At 47.0% G+C, this 27,178-nt stretch overlaps 1 protein-coding gene and 2 non-coding genes across 3 annotated transcripts in view; all 3 read left to right on the top strand.

Annotated features, from left to right (window-relative positions):
• The first annotated feature begins 4,774 nt into the window (after nucleotides 1–4,774).
• Nucleotides 4,775–4,845, top strand: TRNAG-GCC (transfer RNA glycine (anticodon GCC)). Its single transcript has one exon. It is a non-coding gene; the product is annotated as a tRNA-Gly (tRNA).
• A 4,870-nt stretch (nucleotides 4,846–9,715) lies between these two features.
• TRNAG-GCC (transfer RNA glycine (anticodon GCC)) lies at nucleotides 9,716–9,786 on the top strand. The gene has a single exon. It is a non-coding gene; the product is annotated as a tRNA-Gly (tRNA).
• Nucleotides 9,787–10,113: 327 nt separating this feature from the next.
• Nucleotides 10,114–27,178, top strand: part of IFT172 (intraflagellar transport 172) — a 428,976-nt gene continuing 411,911 nt past the window's right edge. Inside the window, exon 1 of the mRNA XM_068109837.2 lies at nucleotides 10,114–10,230. Coding sequence (XP_067965938.2) covers nucleotides 10,192–10,230 — 39 coding nt within the window. The 5' untranslated portion in view covers nucleotides 10,114–10,191. The remainder of the gene's footprint in view (nucleotides 10,231–27,178) is intronic.

The following is a 27,178-nucleotide window of genomic DNA, read 5'->3' as shown; positions in this document are numbered from 1 at the left end:
AATCCATTCAGGGCCACACGTTGACTACGACCTGAGAGGAAGTCTGCAAGCCATGCATGGAGATTTCCATGGATACCATTGGAGGAGAGTTTGGTGAGCAGAGCGGAGTGCCAGATCGTATCGAAGGCACGTGATATGTCAAGAAAGACAGCTATGATTTCCTTTTTGGCATTGAGGACCTCCATCCATTGTTGAGACAGCAGAAGCAACATGTCCAGAGTAGAATGACCTGGTCTGAATCCAAATTGATGATCGGAGATCAAGCAATTGGAGAAGAGGAAAGATTTGATATCAGAAGCAATGATGGATTCCATGACTTTGCTGATAATTGGGAGCAGGCTGATTGGTCTGTAGTTGCAAGGATCTGTTTTTGCACCTTTTTGTGTAAAGCGGTAATGTTTGCTGATTTTCAAGATGCTGTCAGTTGACCTTGAGCAAAAGAGAGGGTGAAAAGAACAAAGAGAGGGTGAAAAGAACAAAGAGAGGGTGTGATAGAGCGGCAGAGCAGGATTTTAGGACCCGTGGGCTGATGCCGTCTGGTCCAGTTGCAGAATCAGAGTCGAGGTTTGACAAAAACTTCTCCACCTTGTCATGTGAGAAGGACACAGAATCTAGGAGCAGTTGGGTTCGACTGGGTAAGGTGGGAACAGAGAGAGATGGGTTTGGGCCATAAGATTTTGAGGCAAACACAGAGTTGACGCATTCGGCTTTGTCACGTGCGGTGTCAACTGTGTTGCCATTTGAGGTAGGGGAGGGGATGGAGGGGGAACAAACACCAGAAACGGATTTGACCAGACGCCACCAGGATTTGGAGGAAGGAGACAGGTTTGAGAGTTCATTCTTGAGTGTGGAGAGATAGTGCTACCTGGCACTCCTGAGGGTAGACACACACTTGTTCCGAGCTTGGTGGAAGGAACTGAGATTGCCTTCAGTTGGATTTGCCTTCCAAGCAGCAAAGGCAAATTGTTTCAGGGCAACTGCCTCACCACAATATTCAGTGTACCATGGACGGGAGGAAGGGTACGACAACCTGAAGATGAGATGGGATAAATCTGTGCATGAGAGAGAGCAGTTTGCTTTGGAAGAATTCCCAGGAAGGATTGATGTTAGAGGCAGGAGAAATGGGAGACCAGTCCAGATGATAGATGGCTGCTTGCAGACCGTGCCAGTCGGCCTGAGTGAACTGCCAGACTCGGCGATGCTGAGATGGCTCTCTGAGAATGGCCAGAGAGATGTCCACTTTAACAAGCACATGATCAGAAGAACCGATTGGAGCAGAAGGAGAGCAGCAGACATTTGCAGGTAAGTTTGTCATAAGTAAGTCTAGAAGAGAAGATACTCCATTGACTGAGATCCCGGTCAGGAAATTGACAGATTGTGTCAGTCCCAATGAGTCGCAGAAGTCCTATGCTGAAGTGCCATGGCTGGTGACAGAGGAACCCACACCCAGCCAGCTGGCATGATGACAGTTGAAGTCGCCACATATGAAGAAGAGAGAGTTGGGATGAGTTGATGGAAGATGGTCCATGTTGTCAGACAGCGAAATTTAAATGGTCATCACTGTTTGGAGGATGGTACAGAACACATATGAACAAAAGGTGGGAGCAGAGAGGAAGCCGTAGCCAGAGGTACTCCTAGGGGTGTGGTGGAGAGAGGGCAGTACAAGGAGAGTGAGGAAGAGAGTTTTTGATAAAGATAGCAACCCCACCTCCAGGACGAGGCTCAGGTCTATCATACCAGAGGAGGGAGTAACCAGGAAGAGATTTTAAGGAATCATAGACATCTTGAAAGAGGAAAGTTTCTGTTTAGCAGATCAAGTCTGGATTGTCAGAAGCAACCTGAATGGAGAGATCAATCAGGTTTGAGTGAAGGCCCCGGATGTTTGAGGTCCATACCATTAATGAGGAGAGAAGGGGAGCATCGGGTGCAGGACAGGGGAGGGAAGGGGTAGGGTCAGATGAAGGATGAGAGCGGGAGGTAGGGAGAGCAGTTGATAGTGTGTCAGAGATTACAGAAGAGTTCCAAGAAAGGGAAGGATGAGGAGGACGAAAGGTTTGATGGTGATGGGATGAGGCACAGTGAGGGGTTGTTTGAGTGGGGGGCAGAGGAAAGACGAAGGTTGGGGGAGGTGGAGGTATGAGATGGAAGGGAGAAGAAGTGGAGAGGAGGGAGCTTTGAGGAGGAGGGGTGAGGGGGGAGAATTGGAGAGGGATGGTAGGTGGGGGGGGGAGATTTGAAGGGGAGGGGAGAGGGGGGAGTTTAGGAAGGGAGGGGCAAGGGGGGAGTTTAGGAGGGGAGGGGCAAGGTTTTATAACAAATTGGGTTTAGTTTAGAAAGTGGATGATTAATGAAAGACGAACATTTATAACAAATTGGGTTTATTGTGATTTTCAAGTTAGTGATCCGTTTCAGAACGATAGAGGAGGGGTGGAATGAAAATGAGTTTAGAGCATGTCGTGAGGAAGAATTATAAGAGATTGAATATTTTTTTGAAGTGGGATGAGTTGAATAGGAAATTGAAAAGAGCCTTTTAAATAGGAAGAAAAACAGCGTGTTGTAATATACCACTGAATAAAACACTGCAGGGGAAAGTTTAAACATATTTGAACAGAACCATGAAGAACAATCTTATATTCACAAAATACGACTGGGGAGAGGGCCTCGAGGGACAACCACGAGTCACGTGAACAGGGCAAAAGGTGGAAGGCAAGAAGATAAAGGGGGCGGGGCGAGACAGCGCACATGGACAGAAGCACACGATGAGACAACAGTACACGTGGAGAAATGGAAATACATGTTTTGTTTTGTTTTGGGGGGGGGGTGGGATTTAAAACGTTAGACAAAGAGTAGATATTCAGGGAAGTTCGGGGGAGAAGGGAAAAATCTAAGAACCAAGTAAAAACAGCGAAGGAAGGAACTTAAGTGAACAAACTTCGATGGGGGAAGCCTCAGGCTACAAGGCCACAAACGCGGGGCAAACAGAAAACGATTAATTTATTACGAGTTACAGGAAATTCCAACCAAAACAAACTAGAAACAAACAATAATGCATCGACGATAAAATAAGGAGTGGAAATTTGACAAACCCACGAATGGAAAAAATAACTTAACTTTGGATGCCGGGAGAGAACAAAAGTCGCCACCTCGATCGAGAAACCGGAAGCGGAGTCCCCAAGTACAGATTTGAAGCGGAGTTTTGTATTTTGCAATTTTGTATTTTTGTAAGCGGAGATTTGTATTTATTTATGCTAATGTGTACTTCTATATAACTGTCATTAATCAAAAAGTCTTCGGCACTACAGAGCGATTTTTTTAAATCCAAAAAAGACAAACTTTTTTTAAAAAATTTTATTTTTATTTTTTCCAAAAACACTACCAAGCACTCAATGATGAACCTCTGAAAGTTTGACGAAGATCCGTTCAGCCATCTCTGAGAAAAATGGCGACACAGACAGACAGACAGACCAACAGCTCTCTTCTATAGTAGATAGATTCACATTCCAATCGTATGTATTTTATAGACGTACTCACATTCCAATTGTACGTACTCTATAAACGTATGCACATTCTAATAATACATACACTGCAGATAAAAACACGTTCATAATAACATGCAGTTTATTGACATACTCACATTATTAATTGATTTTGATGGACCATACACTTCACAGAGCATCGAATGCCACCAAAGCAGTTTCTTGGCAAGGTTTATTTATATACTGGGTGTCTTTCCAATGCCTTCCCAGCATTGTTTGTTCATGCTATGTCCTTTTAAATGCTGTACCTCAAGCAAACCTTTGGTTTTGGTTCCAACTTTCCATCCAGAAAAAACTTCCAACCACGTGACCTATGACACCAAGAAAGTACACTCCGCCTGTGATTGTGTTCATGATCACGTGTGTGAAGTTTCCTGTTGATCGGAAAAGGTTCGTTTTTCTATCCAAGATGGCTGCCAAACCACGTGACCTATGATGTCATCATTTTCACACTATATGCAGCAATTCCATGAGATTACATTTGCAAAATTTCGCATCGACATGGTGAGTGCTTTCAGAGAAAGTTTTTTTTGAATATTTTCCTTAAATCCAATATGGCTGCCAAACCACGTGACAAGATGACGTTTATTTTTTAACATGAAATGCCCATGGTCGGAAATATCGTTAAAATTTCGTATCGATCCATTCAGTGTTTTCAGAGAAGAACAATAATCCAAATTATGCAGTTTTTGCATAAAATCCAATATGGCTGCCAGACCGTGTGACCTATGATTGAATCATTTTCAAATTTTATTCCCCAAGGCTGGTATATCATGTGTGTGGAGTTTCACGTCGATCTGGTAATCTGTTCTGGAAAAGAAGCTTTTTGAAGGTTTTATTTTCAATCAAACATGGCTGCCAAACATGGTGTCCGAAGACGTTATCAATTTAACTCTCACATTTTTGTGTTGTGTTGATCACGCTCAATACATTTCAAACTGATTGGATCAAGCATTGTCCTTGTCAAATTATGACATCACAATGAAGGCACCAATGACATCATCATTATCCTGCGCTCATGAAGCGAAAAGCGGGGTTACGCGATCAGTGGTGTGCGTGTGTTTGTCGTACGTGTCCACATTAAAAAAATTCATTCTCTTGGCTCATTAATTTCCATAGGAGCGACTCCTCCTGCAGAACTTTTAGTGATAATTATGACGTCATAGGCCACGTGGTACGAACAGCATCTTGGAAAAACGTTGCACCTCTCTACATTTGTTCAAACATGAGTTCGCATCGCATTGGTGGTTCAGTGGTAGAATTCTCGCCTGCCACGCGGGAGGCCCGGGTTCGATTCCCGGCCAATGCATCTTTTTATTTTTCCAACAATCAATTTGTACTTCATTTCGTTTCCCAATCCGTGGGTGAAATGGATTCTCATGAATTGTCCCAATGAAATGACGTGATGAACGGGAATTTGTTGTCCTTACCTAATTACCTCAGCCACCGAAGGTCGAGGGAGATAATGTTTTCAGTCTGTCTGTCTTTCTGTCTGAGAGCAGGATATCTCATAAAGTTATGGGTGGATTCGGTGGAAACTTTGTGGACAGGTTGAGTGTGCGACAAGGAGGAATTAATGAGGTGTTGGTGAAGACCAGGATCCGGATACTGGAATTTCTCGGTTGACTACGACGAAGTCGGTGTGTCCCATTGCAGCCAAGATATGTCCTTCCGGCTGTGGGTGCAATGACGTTTTTGTACACAACTCCTTTCCTTCGCCATCTCAGGCGCTGCATGACGTCATCCCCGGGCACCCAAGAGAGTACCGGTACTCCTCTCCGAAAGGGAGTACTCAGTTTTCACTCCGGTTTCTTTCTTTCTTTTCTTTCCAGATATTTGCATATCTGGTTCTTGTTACTTGAAAAAATCGAAGATTTGTCAAGTATATTGGTTGTTCTTGTGCGTTATTCTGTCTGTTTGTCTGTTTGTCTGTTTATCTGTTTGTCCGTCTTTACGTCAGTGGCCTACAGGTCACAATTTTCAACCGATCTTCACGAAACTTCACCAAATGATACAGTTGGTCATAAGCAAGAAGCCTATTTTTGAGGATCAAAAGGTCAGTCGGTCAACATAGGCCAAAGGTCAACCACTTTTTTCAAACTTCTAAAATCCTCAATTTTCATCCGATTGACATGAGATTTGAAGAGGATTTGCATATCTGGTCATTGAATTCAACCACCAACAATTTTTTAAATCATCATAGGCCAAAAGGTCAACACAAGCCAAAGGTCAACCACTTTTTTCAAATTTCTAAAATCCTCAATTTTAATCCGAGTGACCCCTTTTGTTTTTTTGTTTTTAGTATACAGAATCGAGGCTCGTGAAAGAGCTAACATTTATCACACAAACAAATCAAACAGACAAACAAAATATATAAAAAGAGGGAGCGGTAGACAAGATGGGGAGAGAAGGGAAGCATACAAACACAACATTTCAGAGCAGGGACATCGGGAGATGTGTGCGAGGGAGAGGGCTTGGGGGGAGGAGGCATGGGAAAGGGCGGGGGGGGGGGGAGGGGGGGAGAAGTATAAACGCAAGGACACCAAGGACTTACAGGAAAGAAGTTGTTATTTCAAAAAAGTGGATTTGGGGTGAAATTAGCGGGGGTAGAAAAGATCACGGTTTTGGATGGGGGAAGATAAGAGATGTAGGTGAACAGCTGTTTTAAAGACCTGGAGGGAGGAGTGGGATTGAAGAGAGTGAGGGAGTTTGTTCCAGAGGCGGAAGAAAAGAGTAATGAAGGAGTGAAGGTGAGCAGAGAGTCTTGATTTTGGCAGTTTGACCATAAGAGGGTTGCAGGCAGATCTTGTGCGACCTGTAGGAATATTTGGGGGACAGAGCCCAGAGAGAGCTGGGGGGGGGGGGGGGCAAGGCCGGAGCGGAGTTGGTAGAAGACGGAAAGACCACCAACCTGCCTGCGGCGAGTGAGTGAAAGGCCCTTGGAGTTAGCTTCATCACGGGAGATTCCAATGATTCTGAACGCTTTGGTTTCAACAGAGTGAAGACGAGCTAGGTGTGAGGCAGGAGCACCAGCCCAGAGGGGAGAGCAGTATTCCATTGAGCTGCGGATGAAAGCCTTGTATGCGTTGAGGAGCTCAGGTGTGCCAAGGAAGGACTTCGCACGACGGAGGATGCCCAGTCGGCGACTGGCTTTGGAGGCCAGATTTGAAATGTGGTTTTCCCAGGAAAGATCATGGCAGATAGTGAGACCCAAAAGCTTGAGTGACAGAACTTATTGGAGAGGATTATTCAGAAAGTGGATGGGAGGGTTGTCCAGTCGGTCTTTTCGGAGAGACATCCTAAGAGTGTGAGATTTGTCAGGATTGAAAGACATGTTCCAATTGTTTGCCCAGTCTGTGATTTTGTCCAGGTCTGCAGAGAGTGAGGAGGCTGCAGACTGCCGATCTGAGGGATGAAGAATGGAGCGACAGAGAGTCGAGTCATCAGCAAAGAGATAGAGAGGATTTTCAAGAGAGTCAGAGAGATCATTGATGAAGACCAGAAAAAGCACAGGGCCCAGAACACTGCCTTGGGGAACTCCACCCTGAACAGGGAGAGGAGATGAGAGAACCCCATTCAGGGCCACATGTTGACTACGACTAGAAAGGAAGTCCGCCAGCCATGCGTGGAGATTTCCATGGATACCAAAAGAGGAGAGTTTGGTGAGCAGAGTGGGGGTGCCAGACCGTATCGAAGGCACGTGATATGTCAAGGGAGACTGCTCTAATTTCCTATTTGGCATTGAGGACCTCCATCTATTGTTGAGAAAGCAGAAGCAGAATGTCCAGAGTAGAGTGACCAGGTCTGAAACCAAATTGATGATCAGAGATCAAGCCATTGGAGAAGAGGAAAGATTTCATATCTGAAGCAATGATGGATTCCATGACTTTGCTGATAATTGGGAGAAGGCTGATTGGTCTGTAGTGCTAGGATCTGTTTTTGCACATTTTTTGTGTAAAGCGGTGATGTTGGCAGATTTCCAAGCAGATGGAAGATGACCTTGAGCAAAAGAGAGGGTGAAGAGAACAGAGAGAGGGAGTGAAAGAGCGGAAGAACAGGATTTTAGGACCCGTGGGTTGATGCCGTCATGTCCAGTTGCAGAATCAGAGTCGAGGGTTGACAGAAACTTTTCCACCTGTCAGGAGGAAAGGACACAGAGTCCAGGAGCAGCTGGGTACGACTGGGTACGGTTGGTACAGAGAGGGATGGGTTTGGGACACAAGATTTAGAGGCAAACACAGAGTTGAGGCATTCAGCTTTTTCACGTGCGGAGTCAGCCGTGTGGCCATTTGAGGTGAGGGAGGGGATGGATGGGGAACAAACACCAGAAACAGATTTGACCAGACGCCACCAGGATTTGGAAGAGGGAGACAGATAAGAGAGTTCGGTCCTGAGAACGGAGAGATATTGTTTCCTGGCTCTCCTGAGGGTGGACACACACTTGTTTCGGGCTTTGTGAAAGGAATTGAGATTTCCTTCCGTTGGATTTGCTTTCCAGGAGACGAAAGCAAGTTGTTTCTGGGCAATAGCCTCACCACAAGATTCCGTGTACCATGGACGGGAGGAAGGGTATGACAACTGAAGACGAGATGGAATAAATCTGTGCATGAGAGAGAGCAATTTACTTTGGAAGAATTCCCAGGATGAGTTGATGTCAGAGGCAGTAGAGATGGGAGGCCAGTCCAGATGATTGATGGCTGCTTGAAGACCTTGCCATTTGGCCTGAGTGAAATGCCAGACTTGTCGATGCTGAGGAGGCTCTCTGAGAATGGTCAGAGAGATATCCACTTTAACAAGCACATGATCAGAAGAGCCGATTGGAGCAGAAGAAGAGCAGCAGACATTTTCAGGGAAGTTAGTCATAACCACGTCCAGAAGAGAAGATGCTCCATTGACTGAGATCCGGTTTGGGAAATTGACAGATTGTGTCGGTCCCAGTGAGTCACAGAAGTCCTTTGCTGAAGAGCCATGGCTGGTGAGAGAGGTACCCACACCCAGCCAACTGGCATGGTGACAGTTGAAATCACCACATATGAGGAAGAGAGAGTTGGGATGGGTAGATAGAAGTTGGTCCATATTTTCAGCCAGCGAGATGTAGATGGAGTCATCACTGTTTGGTGGACGGTACAACACACATATGAACAAAAGGTGGGAGCGAAGGGGAAGCCGTAGCCAAAGGTATTCCTGGGGGTGAGGTGGAGAGAGGGCAGTGGAGGGCGAGTGAGGAAGAGAGTTTTTTTAAATAAAGATAGCAACCCCACCTCCAGGACGAGGCTCAGGTCTATCATACCGGAGGAGGGAGTAACCTGGGAGAGATACCAAGGAATCAGAGACATCATGAAGGAGGAAAGTTTCTGTTAAGCAGATCACGTCTGGTTTGTCAGAAGCAAAATTATGACGTCACAATGAATGCACCAATGACATCATCATTATCCTGCGCTCGTGAAGCGAAATGCGGGGTTACGCGATCAGTTGCGTATGTTTGTCATTCGTGTCCACATTTTAAAAATTCATTTTGTTTGCTCATTCATTTCCATAGGAGCGACTCCTCCTCAGAACTTTTAGTGATAATTATGACGTCGTAGGTCACATGGTACGGACACCATCTTGGAAAAACGTTGCACCTCTCTGTCTCCGAAACCGCTCCATGGAAAAACTAGAACAATGTGACTGTGTTGCCAATATGCCTACGCATAGTCCCACAACGGGTAGATCCGTAGATGCCCTCATTCACTGTCCTAAAATAAACAGGTTTGATTTTAATCCCTTCAGCTGTTTTCAAGTATCGCATTTTCACCAGCCATGACAGGTTTCACATCGATAATCGAAGCGGTTTCAGAGAAGGGATTAAAAAAAATTAACATTTTTGGCTGGTATACTACTTCGCCTATGATGTCATCATTATCAAGCTTTCGTTCCGCATTGGAAGTACTTGACAATGTGCCAAGTTTCAAATTTTTCCATTCGGCGGTTTCCGATAAATACTTTTTTTAATTATTTGCTTTTAATCCAAGATGGCGGCCATACCACGTGACCTATGGCGTCACAATTATCAAAAAACATTCTGCATGGGTGTCACCCTGAAAGTTTCGTGTCAATCGGACATATGGTTGCTGAGAAAAGAGAGGTTTAGCCCGCACAGCCGGATGGATGCACAACTCGAAAACATAATATCGAAAGCATTGGTGGTTCAGTGGTAGAATTCTCGCCTGCCACGCGGGAGGCCCGGGTTCGATTCCCGGCCAATGCATCTTTTATTTTACCAACATTCAATTGTCATTTCAATTGATTTCCAAATCCATTGGAGAAATATATTCCATGCTAATTCCACGATTGAGACATAACGATCAAATGTACTATTTTGAGGGAAAGTGTATAACGGACAGTAACTCCACAAGTCGGCAGCACCGTTGGCGTTGGCCGCCTGATTTTTACGATCTTCCTCAAAATTCTTTTTCTTTTTTCATTCAAATAATTATCATATATATTCGAAACGCCCTCGAACCACCAAAGATGTAAACGAAATGTACGAAATCGTTTTTAAAAATTGATTTTTAACGTCTCGCTGTTGCTAGGATACGCCCAGCTGGCCAGCCTGGCCTAGCTCAGTTGTTCTGGTCGGCCTCTCTTGCCTCAAACCTCGACTGCTCGGGAAATGCAACTGAAGTACCTTAAGACGGTGCTCAACCCGCAGGTGAATGTCGTGACTGTGATTGTCGATTGTAATTTGTATGAAGGATATTCGAGGTGACGTTATTTATTCGGTTGTGTGTTTCTCTTGCGGATCACCAGGTCCATGATTTGACTTTATCACAAAACACTCGAGCACCCAATGTGGATTATATTATTTGCTATTAATATTATTCGAATTATATTAATATCATTATATTTGTCCTCATGTACCGTTTTGTGTATTACGTAATGACGTCGCCGAGCAATCAGATCGTGCGCTCAAAGCACGTGACACTGACTCAGCCAATCAATGAGCGCGTCTCGATGCAATACGTCACTCCAGCCAATCACAGCCAAGGTTCGGGTGTATATAGATCTTTCGTTTAGCTCGGCTGATGAAATCGGTGTCTTTGCTTTATACGTTTATATTACGGCGAAGTACGAGCGACAATATCGTGGCCGATGTTTGTAGAAATCGGACCAGCATACGGGACCGAGTGCCAGGTTTGATGATGAATCGTCAGGGAACAGGAAATGACGTCGGAGATCCCGTAATAATAGATCTACAAGATCTAGTAGACACACAAACCTCCCCTCAAGGCTCAAACGCGCCCACGAATCACGATGTAAATGGATGTACCAAAACTACAGGTACTACAATCAAGATTAGCAAAAGTGTAGACAAACTATAGCAAGTCTGAAATGAAGAAAAATCGGTTATATACAGGGCCTTGTCACCCCTTGTAAAGATTGTGACATTCTATGATCATATTAAATGACAACACTGAAGGGTTCTGCAAGTTATACCACGTGATATACATTTACAGTACTCTTTTACTTTATTACACATTTTACAGTCACATGACACAAGACGCGTTTGTGCTCCATCATTGCCATTCCTAAGAATCACTTTCCGCCATGTTCTGTTCTGTGGAACGGGTTTCCGGATTGTTTGTGGGAGTTCCTGATAGTGATTGTGATACATGACGATAAAAGGACGTGGCACACTGTTTAAGGGCTTCAGTGGTTTTGTGTCGCTGCTGTGAAACAATCTCTTGTGAAGCCCCAAAAGAATGTCATAATTCAACGGGTGACAAGACATTGTGGCCACTATGTAAAATTCCTCCATGGAATAGAATAAGCGGATTTGAGAGTAAAACGAGACTTACAAAACATCGTCCATAAAATGTTCTGGACGTCTGGTGAGAGGAGAACGTCGGGTGTGTGGTGAGGTTGGTACAGTGTTGTGTTGTGTGGTGAGGTTGGTACAGTGTTGTGTTGTGTGGTGAGGTTGGCACAGTGTTGTGTGGTGAGGTTGGCACAGTGTTGTGTGGTGAGGTTGGCACAGCGTTGTGTTGTGTTGTGTGGTGAGGTTGGCACAGTGTTGTGTGGTGAGGTTGGCACAGTGTTGTGTGGTGAGGTTGGTACAGTGTTGTGTGGTGAGGTTGGCACAGCGTTGTGTTGTGTTGTGTGGTGAGGTTGGTACAGTGTTGTATGGTGAGGTTGGTACAGTGTTGTGTTGTGTGGTGAGGTTGGTACAGTGTTGTGTGGTGAGGTTGGCACAGCGTTGTGTTGTGTGGTGAGGTTGGTACAGTGTTGTGTGGTGAGGTTGGTACAGTGTTGTGTGGTGAGGTTGGCACAGTGTGTGGTGAGGTTGGCACAGCGTTGTGTTGTGTTGTGTGTTGTGGTTGGTACAGTGTTGTGTGGTGAGGTTGGTACAGTGTTGTGTGGTGAGGTTGGCACAGCGTTGTGTTGTGTTGTGTGGTGAGGTTGGTACAGTGTTGTGTGGTGTGGTTGGTACAGTGTTGTGTGGTGAGGTTGGTACAGTGTTGTGTGGTGAGGTTGGCACAGTGTGTGGTGAGGTTGGCACAGCGTTGTGTTGTGTTGTGTGTTGTGGTTGGTACAGTGTTGTGTGGTGAGGTTGGTACGGTGTTGTGTGGTGAGGTTGGTACAGTGTTGTGTTGTGTGGTGAGGTTGGTACAGTGTTGTGTGGTGAGGTTGGCACAGTGTGTGGTGAGGTTGGCACAGCGTTGTGTTGTGTTGTGTGCTGTGGTTGGTACAGTGTTGTGTGGTGAGGTTGGTACAGTGTTGTGTGGTGAGGTTGGTACAGTGTTGTATGGTGAGGTTGGTACGGTGTTGTGTGGTGAGGTTGGTACAGTGTTGTGTTGTGTGGTGAGGTTGGTACAGTGTTGTGTGGTGAGGTGGTACAGTGTTGTGTGGTGAGGTTGGTACAGTGTTGTGAGGTGGTACAGTGTTGTGTGGTGAGGTTGGTACAGTGTTGTGTGGTGAGGTTGGTACAGTGTTGTGTGGTGAGGTGGTACAGTGTTGTGTGGTGAGGTTGGTACAGTGTTGTGTGGTGAGGTTGGTACAGTGTTGTGTGGTGAGGTTGGTACAGTGTTGTGTGGTGAGGTGCAATGTACTGTTTTATGGTGTGACGACGTACAGTGTGCTGTTTTATATATTATGGTGTAGTGAGGTGCAGTGTGTTGTTATATAGTGTGGTGAGGTGCATTGTGTTGTTATATGGTGTGGTGAGGTGCAGTGTGCTGTTTTATGGTGTGGTGAGGTGCAGTGTGTGGTTATATGGTGTGGTGAGGTGCAGTGTGCTGTTTTATGGTGTGGTGAGGTGCAGTGTGTTGTTATATGGTGTGGTGAGGTGCAGTGTGCTGTTTTATGGTGTGGTGAGGTGCGGTATGTTGTTATATGGTGTGGTGAGGTGCAGTGTGCTGTTTTATGGTGTGGTGAGGTGCAGTGTGCTGTTTTATGGGGTGGTGAGGTGCAGTGTGCTGCTTTATGGTGTGATGAGGTGCAGTGTGCTGTTATATGGTGTGGTGAGGTGCAGTGTGCTGTTTTATGTTGTGGTGAGCTGCAGTGTGCTGTTTTATGTTGTGGTGAGGTGCAGTCTGCTGTTTTATGGTGTGGTGAGGTGCAGTGTGCTGTTTTATGGTGTGGTGAGCTACAGTGTGTTATATGGTGTGGTGAGGTACAGTGTGCTGTTTAATGGTGTGGTGAGGTGCAGTGTGTGGTTATATGGTGTGATGAGGTGCAGTGTGCTGTTTTATGGTGTGGTGAGCTGCAGTGTGTTGTTATATGGTGTGGTGAGCTGCAGTGTGCTGTTTTATGGTGTGGTGAGCTGCAGTGTGTTGTTATATGGTGTGGTGAGGTGCAGTGTGCTGTTTTATGGTGTGGTGAGCTGCAGTGTGTGGTTATATGGTGTGATGAGGTGCAATATGCTGTTTTATGGTGTGGTGAGCTGCAGTGTGTTGTTATATGGTGTGGTGAGGTGCAGTGTGCTGTTTTATGGTGTGGTGAGCTGCAGTGTGTGGTTATATGGTGTGATGAGGTGCAATATGCTGTTTTATGGTGTGGTGAGGTGCAGTGTGTTGTATTATGGTGTGATGAGGTGCAGTGTGCTGTTTTATGGTGTGATGAGGTGCAGTGTGCTGTTTTATGGTGAGGTGAGGTACAGTGTGCTGTTCTATGGTGAGGTGAGGTACAGTGTGCTGTTTTATGGTGTGGTGAGGTGCAGTGTGTTGTTATATGGTGTAGCGAGGTGCAGTGTGCTGGTATATGGTGTGGTGAGGTGCAGTGTCTTGTTATATGGTGTGGTGAGGTGCAGTGTGCTGTTTCATAGGGTAGTGAGGTGCAGTGTGCTGTTTCATAGGGTAGTGAGGTGCAGTGTGCTGCTTTATGGTGTGGTGAGGTGCAGTGTGCTGTTTTATGGTGTGATGAGGTGCAGTGTGCTGTTTTATGGTGTGATGAGGTTTAATGTGCTGTTTTATGGTGTGATGAGGTGCAATGTGCTGTTTTATGGTGTGATGGTGTGATGAGGTGCAGTGTGCTGTTTTATGGTGTGATGAGGTTTAATGTGCTGTTTTATGGTGTGGTGAGGTGCAATGTGCTGTTTTATTTTGTGATGAGGTGCAATGTGCTGTTTTATGGAGTGCTTAGGTGCAGTGTGCTGTTTTATGGTGTGGTGAGGTGCAGTGTGCTGTTTTATGGTGTGATGAGGTTTAATGTGCTGTTTTATGGTGTGGTGAGGTGCAATGTGCTGTTTTATTTTGTGATGAGGTGCAATGTGCTGTTTTATGGTGTGGTGAGGTGCAGTGTGCTGTTTTATGGTGTGGTGAGGTGCAGTGTGCTGTTTTATGGTCTGGTGAGGTGCAGTGTGCTGTTTTATGGTGTGGTGAGGTGCAGTGTGCTGTTTTATGGTGTGGTGAGGTGCAGTGTGCTGTTTTATGGTGCGGTGAGGTGCAGTGTGCTGTTTTATGGTGTGGTGAGGTGCAGTGTGCTGTTTTATGGTGTGGTGAGGTGCAGTGTGCTGGTTTGTGGTGTGATGAGGTGCAATGTGCTGTTTTATGGTGTGCTTCGGTGCAGTGTGCTGTTTTATGGTGTGGTGAGGTGCAGTGTGCTGTTTTATGGTGTGGTGAGGTGCAGTGTGCTGTTTTATGGTGTGCTTAGGTGCAGTGTGCTGTTTTATGGTGTGGTGAGGTGCAGTGTGCTGTTTTATGGTGTGCTTAGGTGCAGTGTGCTGTTTTATGGTGTGGTGAGGTGCAGTGTGCTGTTTTATGGTGTGGTGAGGTGCAGTGTGCTGTTTTATGGTGTGCTTAGGTGCAGTGTGCTGTTTTATGGTGTGGTGAGGTGCAGTGTGCTGTTTTGTGGTGTGATGAGGTGCAATGTGCTGTTTTATGGTGTGCTGTGGTGCAGTGTGCTGTTTTATGGTGTGGTGAGGTGCAGTGTGCTGTTTTATAGTGTGCTTAGGTGCAGTGTGCTGTTTTATGGTGTGGTGAGGTGCAGTGTGCTGTTTTATGGTGTGGTGAGGTGCAGTGTGCTGTTTTATGGTGTGGTGAGGGGCAGTGTGCTGTTTTATGGTGTGGTGAGGTGCAGTGTGCTGTTTTATGGTGTGGTGAGGTGCAGGGTGCTGTTTTATGGTGTGGTGAGGTGCAGTGTGCTGTTTTGTGGTGTGATGAGGTGCAAAGTGCTGTTTTATGGTGTGCTGTGGTGCAGTGTGCTGTTTTATGGTGTGGTGAGGTGCAGTGTGCTGTTTTATGGTGTGGTGAGGTGCGGTGTGCTGTTTTATGGTGTGGTGAGGTGCAGTGTGGTGTTTTATGGTGTGGTGAGGTGCAGTGTGCTGTTTTATGGTGTGGTGAGGTGCAGTGTGGTGTTTTATGGTGTGGTGAGGTGCAGTGTGCTGTTTTATGGTGTGGTGAGGTGCAGTGTGCTGTTTTATGGTGTGGTGAGGTGCAGTGTGTTGTTTTATGGTGTGGTGAGGTGCAATGTGTTGTTTTATGGTGTGGTGAGGTGCAAGGTGCTGTTTTATGGTGTGGTGAGGTGCAGTGTGCTGTTTTATGGTGTGGTGAGGTGCAGTGTGCTGTTTTATCTTGTGGTGAGGTGCAATGTGCTGTTTTATGGTGTGGTGAGTTGCAATGTGCTGTTTTGTGGTGAGGTGCAGTGTGCTGTTTTATGGTGTGGTGAGGTGCAATGTGCTGTTTTATGGTGTGGTGAGTTGCAATGTGTTGTTTTGTGGTGAGGTGCAGTGTGCTGTTTAATGTGTGGTGAGGTGCAGGGTGCTGTTGTGTCATGAGGTGCAGTGTGCTTTTGTGTGGTGTTGTTGTGTGAGGTGCAGAGTGTTGTTGTGTGGGGAAGTGCAGTGCAGTGTGGTGTTGTGTGGTGAGGTGCTGTGCTGTATGTTGTTGTGTGGTGAGGTGCAGTGTGGTGAGGTGCTGTGCTGTATGTTGTGTGGTGAGGTGCAGTGCAGTGCAGTGTGGTTTTGTTGTGTGAGGTGCAGTGTAGTGTTGTGAGGGGATGTGCTGTGCCCCGGTAATAATGGCATTAGCTCTTTGGTGCCTCGGTAGTACAAATACTTAGCTCATTGTTGTCACTGTGACAACAAACGCCGTCAATTAGTCGGAACCTGTTGTTCCAGGGCCTGGTCCGACATGGCAATTGCCTCCTGCTCATTAGCAGCTGTACTGGAGAGTATGGAAAACCTGCCAGTGGGGTCTTCGGGTTGGACAGTCACGTCAAATGGGTATTGTGGCCTCCCTCGAAGGCTTTCCTGAGTCCCTGCTTGATTCAGCTTGGACTGCACATTCTGATTGTCCTTCAAGATCTTTCGACCCATAAGACCCTTTAACACCCCTCAGACTCCACAGGACCCGAAGACCCTGTAGATCATATAGACCCCATTATAACTCTTAGACACCAGCTAAGACCTTCCGTCCGAGGGCCTCCTGCAGTAACATTTGAGGGTCACCAGCCATAATGAAAAGTCCATTGATAAAGCTCCTCAAGCTGAGAGGGAGCAAAATATAATTAATTACAAAATATTAAAAATAATTAATCGTTATCGAATTGGAGAGATGCGAGTCTGAAAAGAGACAGACTGAGTAAGAGCAGCTGGTTCACAAAAGGCTTGGTGGTGATGCTGAGGCCTGCAGATTGAGTAATGACTCGCAGCCAACTGGCATAGTGACTGAAATTTCCACAGATTAGAAAGAGAGAAATGAAGCGGTTGTGCAGCAAAAATGGACGTCTGAACAAAGGGACTCATCAAGGGGGCCGTCGAAGCTTGGACGAAGGATGGCACATCACATGCACAAACAAGAGGTTTTGTGGAGAGAGACATAGAACCAGAAATCTTCCATTGAGGTTAAGGGGTAGAGAATGATGGGGAGTGGGGAGGCTTTCGGAGAGGGAGGTGAAAGCACATACTTCAACACCACCACCAGGATGTCCGCTGGGCCTATCAAAGTGTAAGCAAGAGTAACCAGGTGGGGGATGTCGTGAAAATCAAGCTCAGACACGACTTGACCTCTGGGTAGGTTTAATATCATTTAGATCTGAAGTACATCCTGTAAAAATACATTCATGCAACAGGCATTAAAATCAGAGTATTTCATGAGCAATGGTCGATTCAATATGGCAATGGTCCAATAGAGAGGACAGTCAGCGCAGCATTTAGGGGCGTACATACCATTCAAACTACAGGACTATGTCGCAGTGAGTTCCGCTGGAGTGTCCGTTCGCCCCGGTTGTCCCGGGTCTTATAGACGCCCCTTTTGAAGCGAGCACACCCTGGGTTCACCTTGGTATAATTTCACTACATTCTCCCCGCCGTTAGAACTATACTGCCGCTCGGCAGGTTGCAAGCAAGCATCAGCAATAATCGAATGGGTCACGTCAATCCACGTCAGTCAGTCCACCCGTAGCGGTCGGGGCGGCGAACTTCCCTGCCAGTTCGTGTTCGGAATCTACCGGGCACGGCGTCCCCAAGCCCGGAGTCCCCCGCGTCAGAATAGCCGCCGGAGGTGGGAGTCGGAGGGGGCGCCCCAGCGCCTTCGGGCACGGGAGTGGGGAACGACGGAAGTAACGGTGGTAGTTCCATAGGGGAAGCTTCGGTAGAGTCCATAGACTCGTAGACGGGTTCGTCGATATCCCTGTCGTCGTCCCCACATGGGGCGAGATGGCGTACGGAGACAGTAGACTCGCAGCCATCCGCCGTTAACACGCGAGCATGCTCGGGATTAGCCTGGAGGACCTGCACCTTGTCAACAAGGGGGTCGTACTTGCTAGCGCGAACCGCTCGTTTGAGATAGGCGGGCCCCGGTTCAGCGAGCCAGCTGGGTAAAGATTGGATACTGCCGGAGCCTCTAGGGTGGTGGAACAGTCGTTCGTGAGGAGTCTGGTTGGTGGCGGTACATAGGAGAGCCCGGATCGAGTTTAGAGCGGCAGGTAGCGACCACGCCCATTTATCGAGGCCTCAGCCGAGGGTCCGGAGGCTCAGCATGACGGCCCTCCATATAATCCCATTAAAGCGTTCGATCTGCCCATTCGCTTGGGGCCGGTACGGGGTGGTGTAGCTCGAAGCGACATTATGCTGGAGCAAGTAGCCCCTCACCTCCTGGGACAGTAACACCGCACCCCGATCGGTATTGCACGTAGGCCGGATACCCGAACATAGAAAACAAATTCTGCAGGCACCGAATAACCGTGGCAGCCGACATATCCCCACACGTGTAAGCAAAGGGGAATCGTGAATACTCATCGACGATAGTGAGCAGATAGCGAGAGTTGCTCGACATTGGCAGCGGCCCTTTGAAGTCCATCGCCAAGCGCTCCCACGGTCTAGTGGCCCTAACGAGGGTCCCCATAGGAGGGTTATAAAAACGCGGTTTGAGTTCCGCACAGATCGCGCAATCACGGCAGATGCGGCGGATGTCCTCAATCGAGTACGGCAGATTGCCCTCGCGCACAAAATGCGCGAAGCGCGTTACCCCGGGATGACACATAGTGCCGTGCAAAGTGCGCAGCCCCTCCAAAGTTACAACCCCCGCGCAAGTGGCCGGCCTCGATAAGGCGTCAGCGACCAGGTTATCCTTCCCCGGGCGGTATTTGATGGTGTAGCAGAAGTCGGCGAGTTCGATACGCCAACGGGTGATTTTCTCATTCTTAATGCGCTGAGCATGTAAGGTGTCGTACATAAACGCAACGCTCTGTTGGTCCGTGACGATTTGGAAACACCGCCCAAGCAGATACGGCCGCCATCGCCGAATTGATTCGACGATCGCGTACGCTTCCTTTTCGACAGACGAATGCCTCCGCTCGGCGGAGGTGAGAGTCCGCGAGAAGAAAGCCACAGGGCGGCCCCCTTGGGAGAGAGTCGCCGCTATCGAATGATCTGAGGCATCACTCTCCAAAACGAAAGAGGCACTCTCGTCAATCGTCGCGACAGCGGCGCCAGCGATGTCGACTTTAAGGCCCTCGAAGGCCGCCAGGGTGGCCGGGCCCATGGGGAAAGTGTCGCAGGCCACGAGGGGGCGGAGCTTCGCGGAGAAATTTTGCACCCACTTTGAATAGTGGGCGAACAGCCCTAGAGCGCGTTTCAGCGAAGCCCGATCGCTAGGCGGAGCCATATCGAGCAAAGGGCGCAGACGCTCCTTATCCGGAGAGACGGAGCCATGGGTCACGGTGTACCCCAAAAGGTCTACCGTGCGTAGAGAGTATCGACACTTAGCCGCATTCATGGTTAGGCGATATTTCCGCGCGACCTCGAGGAAGCGTTTCAGATTAGCGTCGTGATGCTCCTGGTCATACCCACAAACCGTAAGATTGTCCAGATAGACAAAGACATCGGTCAAATTCTCCTTCGCAACGAGGTCATCCATAGCCCTCTGAAAACAAGGGACTCCGTTAGTTACCCCAAAGGGAAGTCGCGTGAACTGGTACAACCGCTGACCTGATTCAAAGGCTGTAAAGACGCGATCAGCCCTAGAGATGGGGACTTGATGATACGCACTACGCAGATCGAGAGTGCTATAAACGGAATACAGGGCCACCTGGCATACCAGGGCATCCATCCCCGGTAAGGGGTAGGCATCCAGCTGTGTAAAACGATTAATCGTCTGCGAATAGTCGATTACCATGCGCCGGCGGTGGGCCACACTCCGCACCACTAAGACTTGGGCCCGCCACGGTGACCTACTGTGTTCTATAATACCGTCCTTTAAGAGCAGGGCCGTTTCTTCCGCAATGAATTGCGCGTACGCGCGAGAGTAGCGCCGCGATTTGACGGCTACAGGGGTACAATCAGTGGTCAGGTTGGGGAACAGTGAGAGAGGCTCCATGTCCATTTGAGCGAGGGCGCACACAGCGAGCGTGTCCGGCCCACCGAAGTCTATTTCCAAACGTCCATGCCGCTTAAGGAAATCAAGTCCTAACAGAACGTCAGCGCATAAAGCAGGTAATACCATGAGATACACGTCCGGGAACGTGCGTCCCTTTATCACAAGTTTCAATCGACACGCCCCTTTTGTGCTCAACCGAAGTCCCTGAGAGGCCATGAAGATCCGGCGGGTTGTCCCGAGAACCGGCCACCCATGTTGATGCACGAGTCGCTGATCGATAAAAGTATCCGTGGACCCCGTGTCAATCAAAGCTTGCGCAAAAACGCCCGTGACCGTGAGCGGAATGATGGCCTGCGCAAGGCCGGCAGACCCGGCAGGTATTGTACCGGCCGGGCGAGAAGATCGCGCCTCGCGAGTGGATCCCACGCCGGCTGCAATCCTTCGGGCAGCGTCGGCAGGTTGGGCCTCAGCAGGAGCATTGAAGTCAGTTGGCTCATCAGCAGATTCATTTGCTAGAGTGGGTGTGTGTAGGTCGTAAGAGCCGCCGCCAGATGGCGCTCGAGTCATGTGAGAAAGATCTCTGCCGTCTGCAGATTCATATGCCAAAGTGAGTGCATGTAATTCGTAAGAGCCGCCGTCAGATGGCGCTCGAGTCATGTGAGAAGGATCTCTGCCGTCTGCAGATTCATATGCCAAAGTGGGTGCATGTAATTCGTGCTGCGTTTGCCGCACATCGAGAGGAGTTTCCACAGCAGGAGCATGTCGCTTGTTTGAAGTAGGCGTTCGAACGCCAGTCAAGGTCGGTCGCGCTGCGGCCGGTCGCGTTCGCGCCATTTGTTTCGGCGGCCCGGTGTATCTCACCAAGGTCGGGCGTGCAGCCAGAGGCCCGCGAGAAGGAGAGCGGCTCATCAAAGCCGAGTGAGGTGCCCCCTCCGGCGCTCGATCCGTTGGCTCCGCGATGAGCCCATCAAGGTCGCGCGGGGACGCGTGCCCCGAGCGGCCTTCCTGCAGACCTTTGCAAAATGGCCCTTGGTGGAGCACAGGTGGCATGTAGCCTCCCGAGCCGGGCATTCAGAGCGAGGGTGCTGCCGATTCCCGCAAAAATAACATTTTGCATACCGGTTAGGCCGTGGCCGGGCAGCGGCGGCAGCAGTGAGGCCGGAAGCGGAGTTCGCTTCAGGAGCACCCGGAGTCTCGGCCGTGGTGGTCGGGTCCTCCTCCGTATCCTCGGCGGTAGCCCTCTCCGGTCGCGCGAGTTGAGAGGCCCCCGCCACGACTCGTGGGTGATCGTATGTGGTGGATTGCTCTCGGGCATCTGTATATACGCGCGCCAGCCGTAGTGCTTCAGTAAATGTCAGATCCGTGACCTCCAGGAGTCGGAGCCGCAAGACCCCAGAACTAATTCCGGAGATGAATGAATCTCGGAGCAAGTCGTCCTGCACTTGCTCGTGGGTCCGTACGTCCTGCACGCAGTCCGCCAACAGGTAGCGCAACTCCTGCGCGTAGCGATCGATCGATTCAGATGGTTGTTGTCGCCGCTGGGAGAGTTGATGCCGGCCGTGCACAGCGCTCCGTGTTTTTCGTATAAGCGCTTCAGCTCGGCTAGTGCCGTAGCGTACGTCTCAAATCGAGCTATGTTCCGGAACACGGTGTGATAGACCTTCGACTGTAACACGGACAGCTTCATCGCAGCGGTGGGCTCTGTTTCGTCAGCAGCAAAATAATTCTCCAGCGTTTTGAGCCAGTGAGTGAACTCCGATGCTGATCCCTCAGCTTGAGAGTCGGCTCCGAGCATTGGTACCACGATCATCTTGTGGTCAGCCATTCCGGCGATCTAAATGATATTAAATGTCGTGAAAATCAAGCTCAGACACGACTTGACCTCTGGGTAGGTTTAATATCATTTAGATCTGAAGTACATCCTGTAAAAATACATTCATGCAACAGGCATTAAAATCAGAGTATTTCATGAGCAATGGTCGATTCAATATGGCAATGGTCCAATAGAGAGGACAGTCAGCGCAGCATTTATGGGCGTACATACCATTCAAACTACAGGACTATGTCACAGTGAGTTCCGCTGGAGTGTCCGTGCGCCCCGGTTGTCCCGGGTCTTATAGACTCCCCTTTTGAAGCGAGCACACCCTGGGTTCACCTTGGTATAATTTCACTACAGGGGATATTGATGAATCAGGAACCATCTTGTGTCAGATATGTTTCTGTCAGACAGATAATGTCTGGAGATGTGTATATGTCCGGGACGGAGAGATCTGAGAAATCAATTTGTTGCTCAGTGCCTCTTTCCTCCCCTCCCCTATACTCCTGTATCATAGCAACCTCTTCTCCCTCCCTGCTCCAACTGCAGCCTTTCATCCACATTATCTTTTCCCCCTCTTAGTTTGTGCATTCGTAATAATTAGATGGTTCCTTCGTACAATGTGTGTTCTCCAGCTTATCTGACGGCTGTACTTTTGTTAAATACACATGTGCGGAGCAGAAAGGTTTGGGTGGGGGTAGAGATTCTGAATTGTGAGGTAGATGCAGGCTTTGGGGTGGGGGTGGTAGAGGGATTGTTGTGAGCAGCTTTTGTACAAATATCAATCGTCAACACATAATCTTACTATAATTCACTAGTTGTCCGTCTGTCCGTCTGTTGCCAGGTACCACAAAAACGGCTGAACCGATCGCAACGAAATTTTGGGTGTGTAATCCTGGGACCCCCCTGGAGTAAAATGGGCTATATTGTTTTTCCAATTTTTCCAATTTTCCAATTTTCCAGTTTTTCCAAACACGAATGAATGAATGAATGAATGATCGTTTTAAGGCCATTTTCCCCTCTAGAGCGGGGGTTAGCCTTGCGGGCCCCATGACAATCATGGTTCCCTGTTTGAGGCAATGTTTTTATGGCCGGATGCCCTTCCTGACGCCAACCTTTGGTCACGCTCTTACGATGCGCAGGGAGTTTTTTCCAAACACGATGGAATAATATTTACTGATATGAACAGTAAATATTATTCCATCGTGTTTGGAAAAAAATAAACTCTGAAACTCTGAAAAAGGTAAGAGCGTGACCAAAGGTTGGCGTCAGGACGATTTCAGGACGTCAGGACGTCAGTTTCCAAACACGATGGAATAATATTTACCGATATGAACAGTGATGTGGCTTTTGTTGAAATTCTACAACTACTGTTTAGATTTTGCTGATTTGCATGATATGATTTAACGGATGTTCATATAAATCGGTTAAAATAAAAAAAGCCTTCAATTTCTGATATTTTGCCTTTTCATTTGGGCCTCCCAATTGAAGCCCCGCCCATAGGGCAGGTATCCCCATTGGTAGTAACTTTTAATTCAAATTTCATCAGCACAATTTTTTGTCGCTTTTTATTTCAGGTGTTTCATTTGACCTGACTCGCCTTTTCAGTCCTCGCAGAACGAAGGACTTGCTCAGCATGGTCCGTTCTCATCTGCATTCTCTGCAATTAGGGAACATTGCAGGGATGTCATTAAGTTTGAAGTAGCAGATGAAAGTAATTCATGTAGAGTGCAACTATCAGTGTCTGCCAGTTCACCACCATGATTACAAGCCATGTGTGGGGACTGCAGATCAATGTGGGGAATGGTACAAAAGGGGGTTCGTTCGCATCACATCGTTGGTGGGGCATCTGGGAGTACAAAACTTTCAGATCCAGGTTAAAAAGGAGAAACTACCCTTTAGTTGTTAATCCTTTATCGGAGCAAAAGAAAGGGCTTGACTTGACCTTTTATTTTTCTCCGAAGGAAGCGTTAATGCCCGAAACGTCACCAAAGGAAAGTGGGGGTTATGTTTTTAACCCCGTCTGTCTGTTTGTGAACAGGATATCTCAAAAGGTTATGGACGGACTTGGCCGAAATTTGGTGGAGAGGTTGGGTATCTGACAAGGACGGAATTATTGGATTTTGGTGAAGGTTTGGATCCGTTTCCTATAATTTTATCAGTGATTCTTCACCAGTTGAGTGATAGGTCAAAAACGATAAATAGCATGATGTCTCAAAACGTTATGGACCGATTCAGCCGAAACTTGGTGGACATGTTGGGGGTGTGATAAGGACGAATCAATTCGATTTTGTTGAAGATTCGATTCCGGATTCTGATCAGAGAATTTTTTAATTTTTTAAATGTGATTCTTCACCCTTGAGTGATCGGGCTAAAACGATATATAGTGTGATGTTTTAAAATTATGGACGGATTATGACAAAACTAGGTCGACGAGTTGCTTAGGCGACAAGAACAAGCCGATTCGATTTTGGTTCAGGTCTGAATCCAGATCTGGCTGATCAGTGTCCTACAAAATGTAAACTGTTCAGCCTGGTGGAGGTATGCGCTCCACCACGTGCCGTTTTAGTCTGATCCACTGATCTATCTGTCTACCGATGCAGAAGCTTTGGTGGTCAAGACTAGTTATATATTTACATGAAAATGTGGATTGAATTTGTTGATCGTGAAAAAAATACATTGCTCAAGGATCGCAATCATGATTTCTGAAATTTACAATATATAGTTAAAATTCTTTACCACATCTCAGATTACGCTGTTTTTAACTTAAAAATACAATGGATTTGTAAAATATACAGGCTTTTACATCAGGATCCCAAACATCTACCTGGATCGATCGTACAAGTTTAGGCCGATGGCACTTCTGGTAAGTACCGGCTGTAGTCCATATTATAAACAGACAAAAGTTCTCATTCTGGTTTGTAAAGGATTTTCTGCTCACATTCGTTTCGCAAAATGATTAGAAGTCAAATTTACAGTCAGATTAAAGTATTTAATTTGACCTATTCTGTCATGCGTGGCATCTCAATGGCAGAGTGTAAATTGCACCTGGTTGTGGTTGATCTTCCTCGATCTACCCATCATCCAACGTTGGATTGATAGCACAACAGTACATTTAGCTTTTGTTCGACGACTTCAACATGTTAGCCAATGGAAATCCATGATACAATCAACTCAGCTGCTCTCAGCCAGCATTAGCTGGCAAAAAATTCCCAGTAGGATAATGAGTTACCATGACGAGCACAAGGAGGCAAATGACGGGATAAAACATCATTTGCCAGGAGCTTTTTATGGGCCGTGACAAAAAGAATTAAGTTTTAATTCTATAAAATGTTTTCAGTTTATTTTTGGATGCAATAGGTGGCTGCGAACTGCTACATACAAACAAAATGACTCGAATAAATTTTCAATTCCGTCATTCCCTTTCGTTTTTGCTCTTCCCTACATTTCCTCCAGATCCTTCTCTAGGTTGCCAGTTTGTAATCTGTTTGTTGTCTTTTCTTCTTGATGCGTGTTCACCCAGTCTCATTTTGGCTTTTTCATTTGATTTTCAACAGTTTGGTCGTCATTCAATTTGGTTTTCTGTCTGAACCATTGGCTTCTCTTGTTATCTCTGTTTTGTCAGGACAGTGTCTTTCATTGACTCCTTCGTGTGTTGATCCATTTTAGCTCCCCATTCTTTGTAAAAGACCACTTTTCGCCGCCATACCTCATTGATTGTAAACCTTATTCAGATGCTACGTCAGTTTGCCTTTTGTGCCTTTTAAAAATCTCTCCAAAGGCTGCCCATCTTACTCTGGTACATCTCTTCACTTCTTCAAAGTAATCTGTCTCCATTCTTTATCAGTTGGCCTATGTGAAAGTAATTATTGGGTAAAATGCCAGGAGCATAGAAAAGGCCCCTTTATATATAAGTGTATGTGCCATGTGGCAAAGTATAGAAAATAAGGGACATTCCATAGCTTGTAGAAAATGCCAAACAATACGAAATAAGTGGCATTCAAAAAATCTCGTGTGCATGCTGGACTACCCTTGTGTTCTTAGGAGGAACCAGTTAATGCTCTAGAAAAGTTCATATAAAGGGGTGCCAATTTGATTCATAAAGCTGCATGAAGAAGTAAATGTATTTTATTTGCCAGATGTAGGGCGCAGATGTAGGATCCCATATACAATATACCAGTATAAGCCGAGGAACGTATTTTCAGTCCTCATGTTAAAGTTGCATACAGAGAAACCATCTCAAAAATGGGAAGGGGTGCTTTGCTCCTCCCTTGAATTCCATACAATAAGCAATTTGATGTGGTACAATACTCATAATGACGCTGAAATGCAGGTTTAAGAATAATTACGTTTTATATACGAACAAAATGCATTTGCTCATTGTACAAGATGTTTATTTGCTCATAATTATTCAAGACGATATAAAAGACTTGAAAAATTAAGGGGAAAAGAATATTCAACCCAGATGGGATTTGAACCCACAATCCCCAGCTTGGGAGTCTGATGTTTTATCCATTAGGCTATTACGCCAGCACATTAGATTGGTGTAATAATATTTTGAAGAGTTATAAAGTGTGTATATATTTTTATATATTTATTTATGTATATATATATTTATATATATTTAATTTTAAAGCAAAAACAATGGCACTTAGGTGGAATTTGTTTCGAAAGCCATTAACTAAACCTATTGGCTGATGTATCTTACAAGTTTGTTTGTTTTTTTTTTTGTTTTTTTTGTATACAAGATCGAGGCTCGTGAAAGAGCGAACATTAATCACACAGAAAGACAAACCGACACATAAAACATATAACATCGGGAGCGGTATACAAGCTGGGGAGAGAGGGGGAAGGACACAAACACAACATTTGAGAGCAGGGACCGAGAGACATCGAGAGATCTGAGAGAGGGCGAGGGCTTTGGGGGGGGGGGGGGCATGGGAAGGGGGCGGTGGGAGAGGTATAAAACATATGGACACTGCCAGGACTTCCAGGAAAGAAGTTGGAATTTCAAACAAGGTGGATCTGGGGTGAATTAGCGGGGGTAGAAAAGATCAAGGTTTTGGATGGGGGAAGATAAGAGATGGTGGTGAACAGCTGTTTTAAAGACCTGGAGGGAGGAGTGGGATTGAAGGGAGTGAGGGAGTTTGTTCCAGAGGCGGGAGAAAAGAGGAATGAAAGAGTGAAGGTGAGCAGAGAGCCGAGATTTCGGCAGTTTAACCATCAGAGGGTTGCTGGCAGATCTTGTGCGACCTGTAGGAATATTTGGGGGACAGAGCACAGAGAGAGCTGGGGGTGCAAGGCCGGAGAGGAGTCGGTAGAAGACAGAAAGACCACCTACCTGCCTGCGGTGAGTGAGTGAAAGGCCCTCAGAGATAGCTTCATCGCGGGAGATTCCAATAATTCTGAAAGCTTTGGTTTCAACAGCGTGAAGCCGAGCTAGGTGTGAGGCAGGAGCACCGGCCCATAGGGGAGAACAGTATTCCATTGAGCTGCGGATGAAAGCCTTGTATGTGGTGAGGAGCTCA

Source organism: Myxine glutinosa, chromosome 3 (genome assembly GCF_964187855.1).
Source record: "Myxine glutinosa chromosome 3, kmMyxGlut1.1, whole genome shotgun sequence".
Classification (NCBI taxonomy): Eukaryota; Metazoa; Chordata; class Myxini; order Myxiniformes; family Myxinidae; genus Myxine; species Myxine glutinosa.
The sequence above is the reverse complement of the archived record's forward strand: the minus strand, read 5'-3'. Positions and strand labels throughout refer to the sequence as shown.